The sequence below is a fragment of the Trachinotus anak genome, unplaced genomic scaffold (assembly GCF_046630095.1).
Source record: "Trachinotus anak isolate AG129_WGS33_773 ecotype Australia unplaced genomic scaffold, CSIRO_AGI_Tana_v1 ptg000021l, whole genome shotgun sequence".
Classification (NCBI taxonomy): domain Eukaryota; kingdom Metazoa; phylum Chordata; class Actinopteri; order Carangiformes; family Carangidae; genus Trachinotus; species Trachinotus anak.
Genome location: NW_027273872.1, coordinates 22,242,699 through 22,261,406, shown reverse-complemented (window position 1 = coordinate 22,261,406; position 18,708 = coordinate 22,242,699). Strand labels below are relative to the sequence as shown.

The 18,708-nt window shown below is 42.3% G+C and overlaps 1 protein-coding gene across 4 annotated transcripts in view; it reads right to left on the bottom strand.

Moving 5' to 3' along the window:
* Positions 1-573: 573 nt before the first annotated feature.
* The window catches only part of LOC139605576 (pro-neuregulin-2, membrane-bound isoform-like), a 69,763-nt gene continuing 51,628 nt past the window's right edge, over positions 574-18,708 (bottom strand). For 3 of the 4 annotated variants that reach the window (XM_071457174.1, XM_071457173.1, XM_071457171.1), the window contains 8 exons: positions 18,637-18,695; positions 14,600-14,623; positions 11,409-11,511; positions 10,328-10,448; positions 9,061-9,182; positions 7,300-7,515; positions 5,482-5,665; positions 574-4,060 (listed from right to left, as the gene is read on the bottom strand). In XM_071457174.1, coding sequence (XP_071313275.1) covers positions 3,584-4,060; positions 5,482-5,665; positions 7,300-7,515; positions 9,061-9,182; positions 10,328-10,448; positions 11,409-11,511; positions 14,600-14,623; positions 18,637-18,695 — 1,306 coding nt within the window. In that variant the 3' untranslated portion in view covers positions 574-3,583. The remainder of the gene's footprint in view (positions 4,061-5,481; positions 5,666-7,299; positions 7,516-9,060; positions 9,183-10,327; positions 10,449-11,408; positions 11,512-14,599; positions 14,624-18,636; positions 18,696-18,708) is intronic. The other variant, XM_071457172.1, reaches the window with a different exon arrangement.

The following is an 18,708-nucleotide window of genomic DNA, read 5'->3' as shown; positions in this document are numbered from 1 at the left end:
GATGTCCTGGTGTCTGGTGAGGGTTTGAGACGGGTCTGCCCTAAATAACTGAAAAATAGGTCAAAAATGTAGCACAACAGGTCAGACACTACTGCTGCATCCTCCAGGAACAAAGTACTTCAGTGTGGTGAGAGAGTAAATGTGGACAGACAAGAACAGCAAGTGAAGAACATGTCTGCTCCAAGTTCAGCTTCAAAAATGTGACCATCCTTTTTTTTTTTTTAAATTGATAACGTCATCAAACTGACATGTATGATCTTACAGTTGAACTGAATTCTTTCAGTAAAATGTTTTAGTAGTAGTCGTATGAAATATTGCAAGTAATCTTGTGTGTGTAAAACATGTTCTTGGTAACTAACACACAGAGGTTAACATTACCAATTCTGCCATCTAGTGTTCCTCACTTTGCAGCTCTGACTCCTCCACTGTCTGAAGCTGACTTTCAGCTTCTTGATTTTATCACCACTTCATGTGAGAACAGAGGTAATAACAAAATATGAAAATCTGTAATAAAAAAAAAAAACAGCTTTTCTTTTGTTACAAAGATGACAGGACTGTTTCAAAATGGTAGGAATAAAGTTTTATTTTTCATATGAAGGGGTGGTTTTGGATTTTTCTTCTTTTACAAGTAGTATGTTTTTGATAAAACTTGCAAAAAATCTTCTAGCATATTCCAAGAATGATGGACATGAAGAGAAGGGGATTTATTGCTGAATGTTGAAATGAAGACACATTTTTATTTTTTCACCGAGTGGAAAAACGATTTGCTTGCTGCTTTTTCCATGCACCCAACTACCAGTACCACTAGGACATGCAGGGGGGTAGGGGGAGGGGTGAGAGGAGCGGAGAGGGGAGAGGGAGGGTGGGGGAGGGAGGGAGGGAGGGAGGGGGAGAGAAAGGGAGGAGTGAGGGAGTCAGTAGGTAAAAAAGACAAAGGCAAACTGCTTGACAAACACAAACATGGAGGGGAGGTGTGTGTGTGTGTGTGTGTGTGTGTGTGTGTGTGTGTGTGTGTGTGTCCTAAGAAGGTTTGTGTCTCTGTGTGTGCTTCATTACGTATGATGTCGTTATGCATGTGTGAGATGTATGTGTGTATGTAAAGGGAGAGGGGGGAGTGCAGGGTGAGGATAAAGAGGGTGGGGGGTGGGGGTGGGGGTGGGGGGTGTTAACATTTCAACTAGCTCTAGAAGCACACTACCCTCACTTGCAGTATTTCCACATTGCAAATCCCAGATTGATTACAGTGATAGTAAGACAAAACTAGCCAGACCTTTGGGCCATGAACCCAAATAATGTTTTTATATATTTCTAGTATGATTCCCCTGAATCTGTGGGGCTCTTTGTCATTTTTAAGATACTTTCTATATCTGTGATCCATGCATCTCCTGTGTGAAAACAGAAAACAAACAAATAAAATAAAAAAAAACATCTCTACTTATTGGAAATGAACTCTAATATTGACACATATTGTATCTGACACAGTATTATCTTCCTCAGCGAGCTTGAAAGGGTCTCTAAACCTGATGTACGTTTGAGGTGGAAGAGTTTCTGATGTGATCAGCCTACTGTTAGTGTGCTGCTCAGTGTACTCGTCTGAAGATGGGGCCTACATCCATCTGCTAGTTGCTTCTGAAGGTCGATAAAGGGGTGAAAAAGACATGAAGGTGAGGGGCCCGGTGATGTGGGGTGGAGGGGGCAGACAGAGACAGACACGTAACAGATCATTCAGTCAATATGACCAAGCAAAAGAAGTTCAATCAATAAAGGTATAGGAATGCAAATCAAGGATGCAGTAATCAGTAATATCATATACCACCATTTGGCTGTGATCTAAAGAAAAAAAGTAGAATCAGACTCAGGAACTCGCTCTGTAGCAGTGTGAACCTGCACGCAGCGACCCGCAAGCGATTTTTCCCATCAGAGCAGTGCCATCGCTAGTGGGGTGAAAAGTGGTGGCGATTCTAAGGGCCCACAGCTGGAGGTGGCCCGAAAGTTTCCAGTAGGATTATATTAGTAAGAAAAAAAACAAAGAAAAAAAGAAAAGAAAAGAAAAGAAAAGGGGGGAACCCAGAGTGATATCCTCCTCCTCTTAAGGGGGCCCAGAATTCCTAGCTATGTCCCCGCATCAGAGCGAACAGATGTGGTCTCCAGGTTTTTTGATCATCGTCATCATCATTATCATCATCGTCGTGACCCACACACAGCTACACACATGCCCACTTACACACATGCACACGACCTTTTGAAGTAAAAAAAAATAAAGCAACTGAATTTTCCTTCAGCTTCCAAGAGTTTTTACCCACGCTCCCTTAACCATGGCCACGTGTGAACGCAACAAACCTGATGGACGGACAGGAAGGAGAGTGAGGGGATGTGGATCTGGCCTGCGGACTGAACTGTGACTGAGATGACGTGCTCTCTCTGTTTTGAGTCTTTTGGCTGTGATGTGATGGGGAAGTCCTGAGACACAGTGCGGCTCTAAGCTGCTGGCATAGGAAACGGGCGGGCTGGGCAGTCCACGGGAGGCCAGAGTCAGGCTGGATTACAACTGGATTGGTTAGGTTCTGTTTGGATCGGCAGCTCCCTGGCCAATGAGGGAGGTTCTTACAGTGCAATGGAGCTTCTGGCAGCGTGAGGATTGGTGGGAGGAGCGTGTCAGTCAAACAAGAGACCACACCCTCCAAGGTGAACGGAGTTGCCAGCCAAATGAGGCTTCATGAGGTGCACACACACAGACACACACACACACATACACACACACACTGCAAACACCACTAATGTCATGGCAGCACCCTGAACACCTACAGAGGAATCTGAAGTCACTGTCCCTCAACAACTCCCTAACACTCTTGTTTTCACAGAAATAACATCAAATGACTGACAGGCAGCGAACAAGGACATAAATGACTGATGTGTGTTCATCTGGAAAGATTCTTCCAAAAATCATCCGAGAAAACTACCCTACACATCCGGTTGCGTCAGTGACTAAATGTCCCTGTGAAACGAGCGCATCGCATGGATCATACTCATGTAAACAGACACCTTTTACACAGGAGGAATCAATATTGCATGATGACATAATCAGATCACAGTTCAAAAAGAGGAAGATCCCAAATCAGAGAAAAAACCAAAGCAAAAGGAAGGAAGAGGGTTGGTCTCTATAAAAACGAGGAGTCTTTATAAGAAAGGCTACAAAAACTCAATGGGACCTCCGACTTCAGCATACAGCAAAAGGCACCACAATATTATTCTATTTATCTAACTCGTGAAAAAATTGGCACGTAATTCTCTTATTTTTTCATCTCTCATAATGCTGTAAATCAAAAAACTTTACATATAAATATTTCCCCCCCGTTATAAAAAAAGTCTTTGCTGTTAGCTAGTAGACAATTTTTGCTGAAATGAAAATAAATATTTCATTTGTTTAGAATATCTGTCTGTTATACAAAATAAAAATATTTCTCCTAGGTGCAGGTCTCTAGTCCACTGGTTGTGTGTAGGAGGAAGGGGGGTGTGTGAGGTGGAGGGGGTGGGGGGGAGGGTGGCACGGGTGTATGGGTGGGTGTTGAGGAGAGGTTAAGTCTTAAAGGGGCATGTTGTCAGCCTTGGAGCGCTGCGACTGGGAGCCACGGCTCTGCCCGTTGCTGCGTGTCCCCGGCCGACTCAGCCCGCGGTGAGTCCGTGTGTCCGCACCAGATGACGAACGGAAACCCGAGACCGTTAAGGGCGGGTCCACGTTCATGTTCTGCATACTAAGGAAAGGTGTGCTCTCCCCTTGAGCATCCTCTTCCTCCTCCTCCTCTTCTTCCTCTTCTGACTGGCTGAAGCTCTGTGAGCTGTAGTCCCGTAGGCCCGCTGAACGCTGGGAGATGTGTCCGTTGAGGCGGTTGCGTCGCGGGCGGCGCCGGCTCCGGATGGGTTCCCGTGATGAGGCGTACTCCTGCGTGGTCTCGTAAGCCTCGTCGTCAGGGAGGCGGTAGGGACTGGACGGTAGACTTCCTGTGCTCTCCGTCAGGTAGGGTCGCCGTGGACGCCGGGGCTGCCTGTATAAACTTCCATCCTAAAAACAGGAAACAGAGTGGAGGACTTGTTAGCACAAACGTGTATTAATCCGCAGCAGAAAATAGTCCCCAACAAAGAAAGTATTTACCCTAGTTTGAGTACTTAAAACTACAGTGCCCACCTGTTTTGGAAAATTACGTATTCTTTGAAAAAATAAAAGTATACGTATAGTTGTATCCATTTTGAAAGATTTACATCTTCAGTAGGAGTGAACGGGCTTAGGGCTGAGAGCCGCAGACAGGGTAGAAAAGTTACAAAAACCTGAGAGATGCATTGATGCATGAGTGCTTTTGGTCTTTTCATTTGATTTGTTGACTGTGAAAAAATATAAAACATTATCAGCCCTATCCATGAACTGATTGCATATTGTCACCATCACCCTGCTGCTCCAATGATATGTCAGTCTTCTGTTTTTTTGTGTCTTATTTGATTTTTATTTAATCAGGCAGTTTCATTGAGATTAAGATATTGTTTCTAAGAGAGACCTGAGAACCAGAAACAATCACAAAAACACAATCCACAAAACAAAGACAGCAAAATTACTCATTCGATGAAGCTAACAGCAAGGAATTAAGAAAAACTGTTACATTAATTAAAGCTTTAAAGGAGCTATTTGTCTGTTTTTGTATTGCCACATAGCCAGTGTTAGCATTAACAGCTGTTTACTTACCGGTCTAGAAGAAATGTTGCAAACTTCATTCCTTTACTCACTACGAGATGTCTCCAGAGGTGGAAAGCAAAACCAATGTTAACTTTTTTGTTTCTTTTTCCATCTTTTCTTCTACTGAAGTTAGCATGCTAACCAGCTAGCCCTGACCCAGCCTGTCTCGTCACTGTAGCGTCCAGTCTGCCCTGATGATATAGTGCTGCTCAGAGGGCGTATTATAAACTATTGTCGTGTAAGCGATGGCTGAAGCTGGCAAGACTGGTAAGTAAACAGCTGTTAATGCTAACGTTGGCTATGTAGCAACAGCAAAACTCCTGTAAAATGCCCAAAGGATACTATATATAGATATCTGAGATTGATTAGATACTGGGCCGTGCACTCTAGTATCTACTGCGCAAAATGAGAGGTAGTTTTGAAGCTTAAACAGTGAATGAATGAATAGCATGAGATGGCTTCTTCTTCTTGACTGTAGGGAGGTGTAAGCACCATGTGATACAGAGAACAATGATGAGAGCGATAGTAGTCATTTGTGATAAAGCGTAGTAAACAATGATACACAGGGTTCAAGTGCTGGAGTTGATGGGGCACCATGACAATACAGGCTATCTCTAAAGTCAAGGACAGACATAAAGGCTGTCTGCACAGTGGCTTTACAGGTGGAAAAAAACAGACATCCTTTAATTCTATACATGAAGTCTAGTTTGATTTTCAATTTTTGAATCAATCACTATGTGATATATTTTCCTACGTACGTCAGGGCACCGTAGCAGCGGCTGGTCGTCTTCTCTGTGGTAGGCAGCAGCAGCGGGGGGCAGGGAGAGGGCGTGGCTTGTGTTGGGTGAGGTGATCTGGAAGGTGGGCACCTGGGGTGGCAATGCAGGGTAGTGGAACTCCACTGGAGACAGGCGTGCTGGCGTGGTCAGCGCCGATACATACCTGGATGGAAAAAATGGCAGTAGTATAGCAAAGTCCACCAAAGCTAGCGCAATGTTTGCCACATTTATTACAAAGAATTTATCTGATTCAGAAAATACACTAACTTTAAAACTCTCCTGACAGCTCTAAGTGCTCAAAAAGCTGTTTGAAACACATGCACCAAATTAACTGTTGTTTACCTGTTGTGTTGGTCTGTGCTGATTTACAACAAAAGATACCAAAAGATACTGTTGGTGAGTGTCAGGATAACAAACCTCAAGCATTATAATTTTACATTTCATATGACTTTTAATTTGGCGCTATTGTACAGGTGTTTGATTGCCAGTGACCTTCCTGTACACTTCCTGTACAAAATTCTGAAAAATAAAGTGAATGAAATAAATCAGTGGGATACAAAAGTGGTTGATGGGAGTCACTCCTCTGATGCAAACACAATTTTGAGTGTTAGCAGTAACTAATCAGTATCTTGCACTCTGTCAGTGAGTCCCATCCATCTGTTCTCTAAACCACTTGTGCTCTTCAGAACCAGGGGGCTGGAGCCTACCCAGCATGCACTGCACATGTGGGGGCATACACTCTGGTGAGGTTGCCTCCCAGTCAAAGGGCTAAGACACAAAACGAAACAACCACTTTCACAGCTGTGGACACTCCAGAGACACTAATCTTTGGACTGAGGGAGGAAAAGCTGCAGCCGGCTGGTTCGGGTTCACATGTAGAACCTTTCTGTCTTGAAGTGACACTGTTGACCACCTCGCCGCCCACGCAGTCACTCCCAAGAATTTGTGCCATCTCACCTACAAGGAGTGTATGACTGCGGCACCTCAGTGAGTCAGTTTAGCACCAAACACCAAAATAATCACACATTTACACCATTTAAAATTTGTTTGAATCACAATACGGAGACACAAAGCAGATGGTGTACAAACAAGTCTCTTTAGAAATAAAATGGTCCAAAATTGTTTCTCTGAACTTATCATGCTTTTAATCACATTCCTTTAGAAGTTATTTAAGGTGAAACAATGGGTTGAATATGCAGGTCTAATATCAAGTAACTGTATTGTTATAGTGTACACAGGTAATGTGATCATAGGTAAATGCAGAGCCTGTTTCATAGAGAGAGTCAGAGTGCATTCTGGGACATGTAGGAGGCCACTAAATGGAATACAGCAGAAGACAGAGGAGCCAGGCTGAATCAAAGTGGGGACACCAATGTTTTTTACAACCATCAAAAATAAATAACTCTTTAATAACTGAACTTGCTAAAATGATAGTAATGAAACGCCGCACACAGTGAAATCCAAAACATCAACAAAAATCAGCAAGTGCTCTATTTGAGAAAGATGAAATTATTTCATTACCTTCCCTTCCTCGACACGTTTGGTCCTAGAATAACACTGATTTATAAAGTCACATTTGGATTAACAGTATCAGGGTAATGAAGTCTTTCACATAATGAAAAAGTCATAATGATTAACTGCCACTTGGGGTCGCCAAAGAGCAGAGTGGCTGGATGTGAACACCACAAAGCAGAGGTGTTGTACAGCCATAAGCAAACACAGAGGCAGAGTTTACCCCCACCCAGCCACCATCACTGTCACAACACACACACACACACACATTACCACCTCCCCTACCTGTCACTGTGAGGTGAGTCTCTTAGAGAGTCATAAGAATCCCCATACTGCATTCCCGGTCCAGATGTGTCCGTACAGCCCCAGTGGGCGGCCCTCCTCGCCATGCATGCCGGGCTGCTGCACTTACTGGTTCCCACAGAGCTGGACAGCCCACCTGACTGGCAGTCTGAGTTCATACTCTCTGTTCGCTCCATGCTCCACGTCTGCTCCTCGTGTCTGCAGGTGTGGGTGTTAGCAGAGCGAGTTTGAAAGGTTACAGTAGCACTGAAGACGCAAGAGAATACCGAGGAGGAATGAACGCTGGGCAAGAATAAACCACTAAATATATTTACCTGGTGATATTAAGAGACTTACAGAAACAGCAAGTGATAACTTTGATGGAAACACTGGATCAAATTCATTGTGTTATGTGAGTTGCTTGTGACCACTGATCCCACTGACAGTCAAGAGCCAGCTGTGCAGGTCTACACAGTCTGACTCTATACCTGTCTGACGAGATAAAGCAGAGCCTCAACAAACCAAAGACATATTTTCCCAGGTGTTGATGAACCAAACCATAGATTAGGTTGCGCATGTTGCTCTGTGTATGATGACTGTGTATTAAAACTGATTATTTGGTGATAAAAACCAAATTAGTTTGATTCATAGCAGCTCGCATGTATCAGCTAATGTTTTACGATAATTTAGCTGTCGCATTAACCTAGAGGTAAGTGTAGTTTAGCTACAGCAAGTTGGTGGTAATGTTAGCCACTCTGTTTGCCGTTGCAGGGTGAGGATGACACTTCACTTATGCAGCTAACTCAAGCCTAATCATTATGTCTGGCTGTAGCTAGCTGTTAGCATTGCTGTTGCAGTGATTATGGCTATGGTTGTAGCTACTGCTGTGGCTAATAGCAAGGCTGTGATATGTGTAATATTAACTAACCTACACTGCGGTGAAGCTATTATTGACTTCCTGCTGTGTTTTGGTAATACGTCTGTCACATCAGATAGACGTACCAGGTTTGAAACCTGGCAGGAGTGTCTGGCTCTCTTAGGTGCTGTGAAAAGCAACCAGCCAGTCACAATCACAGCTATACCTAACGTTACAGACATAGCTACAGTCATGTAATTACAGCGATATCCGAAGCTACAGTCACAACTTAAGCTACAACCAAGGCAATAGCCACAGCCACAGAAATAGTCACAGTCACAGCATTGGGTGTGCCCAGTGGTTACAGATACAGATGGAGCTCCGCTTTCCTGAGTTTGTAGAGTTATGGTTCTGCCCTCCAGTGGTGAAGGTTTGTACCACATCTGTAAAATGTTACATGTTGTAAACTGAGTGGCCGACACATCTGCCGGTGTGGTGAACTTCCAGTGATTCCAGACTTGGTCCTCACTTGGCCCATTTAATATTATGTGAACACTTGTGGAATTATGTGCTAATCTATATCAATTTTCCAACAAGTCAAATTACCTCCCCTCACTGGACGTTTTCAAAAACTAATATTTAAGTGTTTGTTCAACCATATCACAAAACACAGTTTCTTACTCAGCTCTGGTGACATGTAGCCACACAGACAGTTTCCGTTCTACATGTCCAGGTTCAGCCATCTCTGAGATTCCTCCCACCACCCCAACACAAGGTGAATTCAACAGCAGCAGCAACATTTCTCTACGGAAAGCAAACTGACCCTGTAGGATCTTGCATTACAATGTCATGCTGGTTTTCGTGTGTGTGTGTGTGTATGTGTGTGTGTCTGTGTGTGTTAGGCCTACCTGGAAGCGTGTGAGGCAGTGGTAGAGTGGTGGGAGCGGGTCGACATTCGGCTGCCTGCGTAGTTGCCTGCACCCTCAGCTCCGTGGCTGATCACACACTCTGTCGTAGGGACGTTCTTGTACTGCAATAAACACACATAAAAACACATTTTACTAACAAACAGATGATAAATATGAACAAAGTCTGGACCAACATCTAAGTATGAGATGATTCTTTGTACATATTTAACTCCACATCACTTGTCTCTCTTCACTGTGTTTTCACTGTTACCATTATGCTGACTCATGCCTATTATGTCTCCAACAGGAAGGTAGGTGTTATCTGCCCTCTCTGTAACGTCTGTCAGCTATGTGCCACCATATTTCCCTCTGTTGTCAGTGGATCAGAGTTTTATTTACACAAAGAGTCTTTTGGAGGCAAAACTGCTCTGAAGGCTAATAGAGCCTTCATGGTGGAGTTAAATCAAAGTGACAAAGCTAAATAAAGTCTATCACCATCCCCACCTAAAGAGACATGAACCGGCTGCGGCTCTGTGGGCTTCCTGCAGTTTGCTCTGATGAAATTTACATCCAGTTTTACTGTCTTGTTCTTCTTCTTTCCCTACTTTAACATTAATGAATATCTGAGGGGATTCTGGACATTTTGACACCAAAATCCTATTTATAGGGGAGTAATATTTAATTTAAAGCACTGATATATCTGGCTTTATCTCAGCAGCACTTTGATAGAAAAGCTAAGTCAGCCTTACAAAATGTGACTTCTGCACTTTGTGATTGGTAGCTACTAGATAACTGTAAATTAATTGCTACTGTTGTACAGTGGTGTTATTGTTTTCTACCAGAACCTGAAACAAAATCACATGTGCCAAAAATGCCTCTAGTACAGTTTGGCAACTGCACCACCCTGGCACCAACTTTATATTTAACCAGCATCTCTAATTTAAAAAAAAAAAAGAAAAGAAAAAGAAATAATTAAACCCATCCTTCTTGCCATGAACTGACAACTTTAAAATTCAATCTGGCCAGTTAATTTTGTTGCATTTTTAAAAAACAGTGGTTACTTATTTATTTCTGCCGAGAGAGAAGCTCTGCCTCTAAGAAAATCTCCAGTCTGCAGCGACCTGTTGTAGGTTTCATCTCAGCATGAAGTGCAGAGTTGTTGGGGGTAGTGAACTGAACAGGATTTTCCCGTCAGTTTATCAGTTAAACCTGACTTTAGGATTACCTATACCTGCCTCTGCTGTGTGTTTCTACTGGCTGGACTCACATCAAGCATGGGGATCTCCTCAGGACCCGGTACGGGGTGGTTGGGCCCATTGGGCATCTTGGGGTTGGGTTGCTCCACACACTGGTTCTGGTGTAGGTGACTCTTCTTCTTCCTCTGCTTCCTGGACGGGAGGTGATGATGAAGTAACAATACGTGATCTGGCAAAAGTATTAATCTACAGAAAGTGACTTATATCTTTTTGCTACTTACTACAACTGGTCTTGTCCTTTTTGGTCTTTTTTATCTCTCTTTTTATCTTTCATTACTTCTTTTGGTAGCACATCTACTACTCATCACATGATCATTTTATGGTCAGTGCAACGTTATCAAAGCACTACATCACTCTCTCTCTAGAGTTCATATGATCAGCAGTTGGGTTTCATGAAGAAGTGATGTGAATCAAATAATTAAATTTTTTATCGACAGATTAACAATTTTGTATTTTTTAGTATTTACTGCAGGCAGCCAACAAAATAAATCAACCATACAAGAAACAAGTTTTTCACTCAGCAGCAGTGGAGGAAAGTATCTACCCCTCTACACTCATTTCTAAACTTTCTAAACTTGTGGTCAGGTGGCCCAAAGATGTCAAGTTATCAAGACTGGAGAAAATAATAAAAATAAAATTATATAAATTCTTGTATCAGAACTTTTTTTTCTTTTTTCCTCCTCCATAACACACCCCCTCAGATTTATTGTGTGACCCTTAGGATGGATCTGACCCTCAGGTCGGGAACCACTGAACTAAACTACCAAACTGCATTGAAAACAGTTGAACAAGCAAACTTTGACGAGCTGCAACAGTAAAATGCTACTTTTTCATCTAATAACATAGTGTAGGATATAATATATCCCTCATAGGGGACATTTTCTGCAGAACAGGGACTTTTACTTTGAATACTTTCAGTACATTTTGTCCTTTGTATATTTAGATTCTACTTTTATTTAATAAAGCGATCTGAATACTGCTCCAGCTCTACAGCAGGAGCTCATTACTAATTTTTCTTACGGTAGGTTAATTTGAAGGTTTGGAGACTTTTATAAATGGAAAGTCATTTGTCTTTTCTTCAAAGGAACATACTTGGTTTTGCAGTAGGCCACCACACAAACGATGCCAACCACCAGCAACGCCACACAGATGCCTGTGATCGTCAGCACCCGCCTCTGGTAGAGCTCCTCAGCCTCTGTGGATGGAAACACACACATATACAAACACACACATGTTCACATGCACACACACATTCATGTAATGCAGACACACACAAAACAGACAGAAAAAAAAGAAGTACACACACGCACACAGACACACACACATACAGCATGAGCGCTTCTCCATTGACTGTAACGACTGAAACATTTCTCTCACTATCATCTGCTGCCATCCAATCGCCTGCTCTATCATGTCACATGTCTTTCAGATTGAACTGTGCTACACTCACACAGTGCTGCTACAACACAGGAGTAACTCTACAAACTCATTAGTATTATGATGACAAGCAGAGATGTAAACCTACATCCTGACAGACTTCCTGTACCTACTCCAGTGTATATACAATGGTCATGGGGATGTAATGCTACAGATGGCACTGGCTTGGATCTGAATGCATCATGCCAGTATGGAAGGAAAAAATAGACAAGTCACCAAGATGAAGAAAAAAGAAAAAAATAATAGTTTGTTCAAAGTGTTAACACCACAGTGGCTTAAGAGGAAGATAAAAGTTTGGTATTCACAAAACTATAACTGTCACAAAATTTTAAGACAGATGCAGAAAAGTTTTCTATTTCATTTTGACATGAATCATAATAGGAATAGGAATATAGCTATCTATGTTTTGTTTTAAATATGTTCCTGCACTTCCTATTTTTTGAATGCTATTAACTTTCACTCTTCACAAAAGTGTATACCTGGCTTTCAGGTGATGTTATGCACCCTCTGGCAGCCATATTGGAACTTGTCTACTTATGGTAACAAAGACTGCAATATAAACAGTTTCATTTCTCAAGTTGTGACTTTTTAACTGGTTACCCCCTCCTGTGAGTGAGGTTTCTCTGCTGCCGAACGTGGTTTCTTGCCAGGAGCAGGTGGTGGTGGTGATTGTCGCTTGGCAAGAGCTTCAGCCATTGTTTTCTTTATAATAAAAGAGTTATGATAAACTCTCTGAGCAGCGCTATGTCTTTAGGACAGATGAATCGCTGTGGTGAATTGCTATCAGAAAGGGCTGGGGCTAACTGGTTAGCATGCTAACTTCAGTAAAAGAGTTAACAGTGGTGCTGCTTTCCACCACTGGAGACAGCTCTTGGTGAGCTAAGGAACAAAGTTTTAATGCTGAACTCGTAACGTTTTTTCCAGACTGGGAGGTAAACAGCTGCTAATGCTAACACTAGCTATAAACAGCCTCTTTAAACAATATTTTAGTGATCTAAACCTGACCCTTTTTGAATCTAAGTTGTTTAAGTTTTCCTTGAGCCTAAATCATAGTATATATTTTACTTGCAAAAATGTAAACATTAAATTTGTTTGCTTGAATGGAAATAGTTTTTATCATAGTGGAGTGTAACTGTCATATAAATCTGTAATAATTTCTGAGATAACCCACTGTCCCATAGTCACCTCAGTTTGGAAACAAATATGACAGATTATCAAAGACAATTACTTTTTCCTTATAAAGTTATTGAATGTAACATTAACTATTTTTTACATAACTTATTAGTAGGTAGCTTACTATTTTTACACTTCAGAAAGCATCTACACCATTTTATGTCGTAGTGAAGGCTTGATTCATTTGATTTGATTAAATGAACACATGAACACTGTGTCATCTGAGTGTATCTCAGTTAATTCAGATTTCGGGGCCCGCTGTGGCGTAACACTGTGTCAGAATGGCAGGCGCAACAACACAATGACAGAGGAAGCAACAAACAGAACAGAACATGAGGGGAAGAGGGAAAGAATAAAAGCAAAGTGGTGAGGAAGGAGGAGCAGGAGGACACACGTAGACAGAGGGAGAGGAAGGGGACTGAGAGGGGAGCAGGGGCGTGTCCAGGAGGAAGGCCAAGGGAGAAAGCAGTCCCCATGAACCAAAGACCGGCGTGACTTTGTCCCCTTATCAACTAAAACTGGATTACAGAGGTCCTTGGATTGTTAGTTACGGATAAATTAAAGTCCCTGCTGGGTAACAGATTCTTTTCAAAGTCATACACTTTCTGAAGCACAAATATTTTGTTAGTTTCAGTTCCAAGGTTTCCTCTCTAAGCTATTCATTTAGCACAGCAGCACCTGTGAGTAATCTGTGAGTGAAAACTATCGCTGGTTCTGGCTGTGGTTCCTATGGAAGAGCATTGGTTTGAAATAAGGTCAAACTGAGAGCTGGTCACTTTTAGGCCTATATATCATTTCCAAAAATCAGTTTGTAACAGGAGCAGGTAAATCAAACATTGTCCCCTTTACCTAATTCATCACCTCACCTTTCCCCCTCTCCCTCCCTCAACAAGCTCTAGACACGCCACTGAAAGGGGGGAAGGAAGGGGAGGCGAGGGAGGGGGAGAGTTTCTAAATAAAGGGCCTCTGTAGGGATTGACAAGCCTACGAGAGCCTTGGCCCGGCATTGTGTGTGTGTCACAGGGTACTGATACAGAAAGGCAAAGGGAAATGGGAAGGCGAGCTCGCTGGCACAGTGGAGCCAGCAGCAATCGTGATTTAGGACAGGCGAGCTCTTGACTCTGACATTGAGTCAATCATGGGCAGAATAATAAGGACAGACTATGTGGTCAGGCCTTTTGCTGGCTTTTGGCAACACTTTGCAAAAATACTTGCAGCTTGCATGTTTTTATTTGACGGGCTGCTGAAGCCAATATGCACATTGCCAAAGCCTAGAGGACAAGCCAGATACTTGTATTTATCGATGATGTGAAGCATTCTCTGATTTTTGGACAAAGTAGTTAGCTTTTGCTCTGATACTTTTATTTGTATCAAGGCTGGTTTCACTGTTTTAATTCACCTCTGCACTTTGTTTCATTAATGCATCCTTCCCAGTTAATTTGTCTCTTTCTTCAGTGGCTATCTTTCAAAATTTTCAGACTATAAGAAGAGTGCATGCAAAGAGGGGAGGTTACATGTCTTGAAACCAGGTTAGTGGGCAGGAGAAAAAGAGGGACAGGTTGAGAGAGACCTAGTTGTTGATTTTAGAAAGAAGATGGCACAATAATGTGTGACTGTGAGAGGATCTTGGCAAACTCTTTAAGCACAGCAAAATGAATAATAATGTTCCATACCCATAAATTCAATTCTGAGAAGCTCTGCCAGCGCAGAAAGTTGTCGTGGTAAAAAGGAAAGAGACAGATAGGGTCAGGTGTAATGTCCACTTTGGAGCAGATATATTATTTTCATGTCCTGCATACGCTGAACCAGGATATAACTTAATTAGTGCTGTCAGTCATAGTGATTGACATGTGTACCGTCCAGTAACAGACAGACAATTCAGACAGCCTCAGCTCTGTGACCCCCAGAAATGACAGGAAAAAAAAAACAAAAAAAAAAAAAAAAAAACTAAACTTAATCAAACAAAATCAAAAGCGAAGGGAGAAAATGAACCAAAGGCAGAAGGAAAGAGAAGCCAGCAGGCAGGAAAAGCATGCAGAGACAGACACAGACGGACAAAGACCGCAAGACAAGAAGCCACATCACTTACTGCTATATTTACTAGACCTCATTTCTGGAGTAAACAACATTGGACAGAAATACAAAATAAAAAATAAAAAAACAAGACAAAAGGAAAAAAAAAAACAAGAAAACAAAAGATAAAAAGCAGTGAGTTACTCTCCAACATAAAAACACAGTACAGTCGATGAGGCTGGCACAGCAAATGGGGGTGGGTGCTGTAACTCGTTTGACTAATGGCAACTGTGTGCCTTTGTATTGATTACAGCATACCTCTTGTATAGCACTTTGTCCCACTACTGCTGCGTTCAGCTATTATAACCTTTCATATGATTTACAGAGAAATCATCTCAGCATTCCCAGTTTCCATGGCTTTGCATGCATTACTGGCCGTAAAGAGAGGAGAAGTCGGCCAATCTCCTGTCCACCCTAACCTTAGCTGCTCTACACTTTGACAGTGCTTTATGTTCATACCACTAGAAAAGCAGGCAGTGACAAATCAACAGAGGTTTAGAACAACAGAAGGTGTTCCTTCAGCTGACTGAAAGAGCAACACAAAGCAAAACAAAAGCACAAAAGACAGATTTCAGCATGTGGACAAGGCTTGATGGTGGGGTCAGAAATAAGCAGACATTACATACAGTATGATATCTTATGATATAAAAGCTGTCCTTAAACTTGACATTATTCAGCGTGGAAACTTCCACAACAGACAAACAGCACAACAAGACAACACGGCATGAAGCAGTAATGTTTCACCCCTGAAAACAAGAAAACGAAGGTCATTCCCAGACCTCTGTGTTATCTCTCTGTGATTGTTTGGACAGGAAAACGACATGACGACATCTGTATAAAAAGCTGCAGGGCCAAGCCTACAGAAATCATTGACCCTCGGGCGCTGTGCTAAATTTTTATGCTTATGTCCGGGGATCTCTCGTTATCGTGACACTGCCCATGCTATCACAGGAGAGATACAAAATATGGTCCATTTGTATCACTATGACTTAAAGGAATAGTTAAGACATTTTGGGAAATCTACATGTTTGCCTTCTTGCAGTAAGTTAGATGAGAAGATCTAAACTACTCTCATATCCGCAGGTTAAATATGAAGCTGCTGACCAAGGCGTAAGCCAGGCTCAGACTACAGCAATTTTAAAATCCTAACCGATTTTGAAATTGGGTTGCCATCAAATTAGCAGAAACTTCACTGATGTTCTTCTCTCTAATTTCAGACATGCACACGCTGATGGATGGTGCATCACACACTGCAGGATATTAAGGTTATCGTGCCAGTAGGAGCAACGCAGCACCTCACGAGGAAGCACATGTAAACAAAATGGAGACTGTGGCACTACACAAAGTGAGTCACGCATGTGCAAATGTAAACAATTCACGGCACATATTGTCCGCCATCTTGGACAGCTACTTCTGGGGTCGACTGTAAGTCAGCAAATCATCACACGTTACAGTCTATAAGGCTATAAGTATAGTAGGTTTCATGTGAATGAGCAGATGCTGGAAACAGCCTGTAAAGAAATCTAGCAAAATGTGACGATTTTATTAACGACTGGGGTTTTTTATGTGTTAGTGTCAGAATTACTCCAGCAGGTGAGCTCTGAAGCTGACTAGCGAGCTAACCAATGCTAGCCTGAGTTAGCCGCAGTGGTGTATGTGCGACTCACATCGTGTAGTGACAGCCTGTGGTGTGAACACTTGTTGTAGCATTAGTAATACTTCACAAGTCTGGACGAGAAAATGGTTGTCTAATCTTCAGTGAGAACTGGAGGTGAGAGTCAGTTTTAAGATCTGCCAACAGTAGTATGCTAGCTAACGTTAGCCTCAAGAGCAGAATGTTTTGTTTTGGGGTGGTGCCAACAAGCGTGTGAGCAGTTCGGGAGGTTTGAGGCCGGATCTGTAAACCTCTCATATTACCAGATAATCTGGGCCGAACATAGGTACCAACCAAGGTCCCAGACCAGATTTCTCCTCCGGTTGTCAGGGAGGGTGAATCGGGTTAAATGGGCTGAAACTCCTGTCGTCTGAGCCCAGCTTTAGCATGAAGAATGGCAGCAGGGGGAAACAGCTAGCCTGGCTCTGTAACAGAAAGTAGCAAAAAGAAATCCACCTACCAGCACTACTGGTTGCCTGGCAACCTCACAGTGATGACACGAATCCAAGAGACTGTTCAGCACATAACCTCCTATAAAACCACAATCTGCAGCATTTACACTGCAGCGGCTTTGCACAATTAAACAGATGAGGTCGCTCATGTCAGCTGGTGAGCTTTAGAGGTGCCGGGAGGTGGAGTTTGTTACCTTTGGACGGAGCCAGGCTGTTTTTCCCTGTTTGCTGTCTTATTGAACATGCTGACAAAAATGAATGGATTTTGTGTATTTCATAAAAATGTTGAACTACTCCTTTAATTCAATCACGCTGTGATGAGAAGCAAAACATGTGACATCATTTATGGACATACTGGAGGTCAACCCTGAAACATTTCAAGCAGCATTTAGCAGCATGCCATAATGAGAGACTTTATCCGATGGTCCATGGATGCTCAGGGTGAAAACAAACACGTTATCACGTTATTCACCACTGGGGGTTTTATCCTGATCTCTTGGTTCCACAAAGATTTCACTGATAGGATATCAAGAAAGGCAACTTATATGAGAATCAATACTCCAACTGGTCTTCAGATGCACGGCCATGAGTGATGCTTTCAAATCTCATTAGACTTGAAATGTTGAACATACTCTAACTTTAATCTTATTCGCATTCACTTGCCAAATTATTTGGATTTTGGATGCACTGTAGCCTGTGGTAATGACTGGCGGCTGTTCAAAACAATGTCAGACAGACTTACATTGTTCTCCATCTAAAGCCTTCAATTGTCAGTGCTGCTCCTATTTCAAAAAGTAAAATCAATGGAAGATTTTTTCTCTTTGTTTAGGAGGGCCACAGCACAGAGTAAGAACTTACAACCTTGTATTAATAGTCTCTATCCACATAGTTTTGCCTTGATCGTTTAATTTTTCTTTTTACTGCTGGAAACTAAGCAGCACCGATGGACCATACACAAAGAAAAGTGACAAAGTGTTGCAATAAAAGCAAATAACTTTAACCTCCTGTATTGCTTGTTGTGTTAATTCTCTGTCTCCTCTGTTTCTGTTTGCACAGTTTACTGGATCAAGCTTGAAGAGAAGTATTTTGTGTGCAGTTTAACATGTTAAAAATACAGAATTTTAAAAAAGCAGACACAACATAAAAATGTGGTGCTTACTGTTGAGTTGTCCATTCTGGGGATGTTTTAGCAACTTTCTAGGCTGTAGGATTTCAAGCAGATAAACTACAGTGAAAAATATCTTATGTGTAAATTGTGAAATATCTAAATTGGTTGTGTGTGGTTTCCAGAGGAGCGCCACAGAGGAACCAGGGGAGACAGGGAGAGGAAGGGGTGGACACAGAGGCATGCAAACTCACACTCCCCTACACATTGGCTTACATGAAACAGAAAAACAGGTTTGCACACATAAACACACACACACACACACACACACACACACACACACACACAGCTCTCTCCATCCAACCCCTCCAATGTAGCATGCAGTATTTCAGTGGGAAGGAGACAGACAAGAGCAAATGGACATACTGTAGAAACCGGCCATGACGGAGTTTTGACAGCGGTCCCCCGTATAGTCATTGGGACACCTGATGGAGGGAA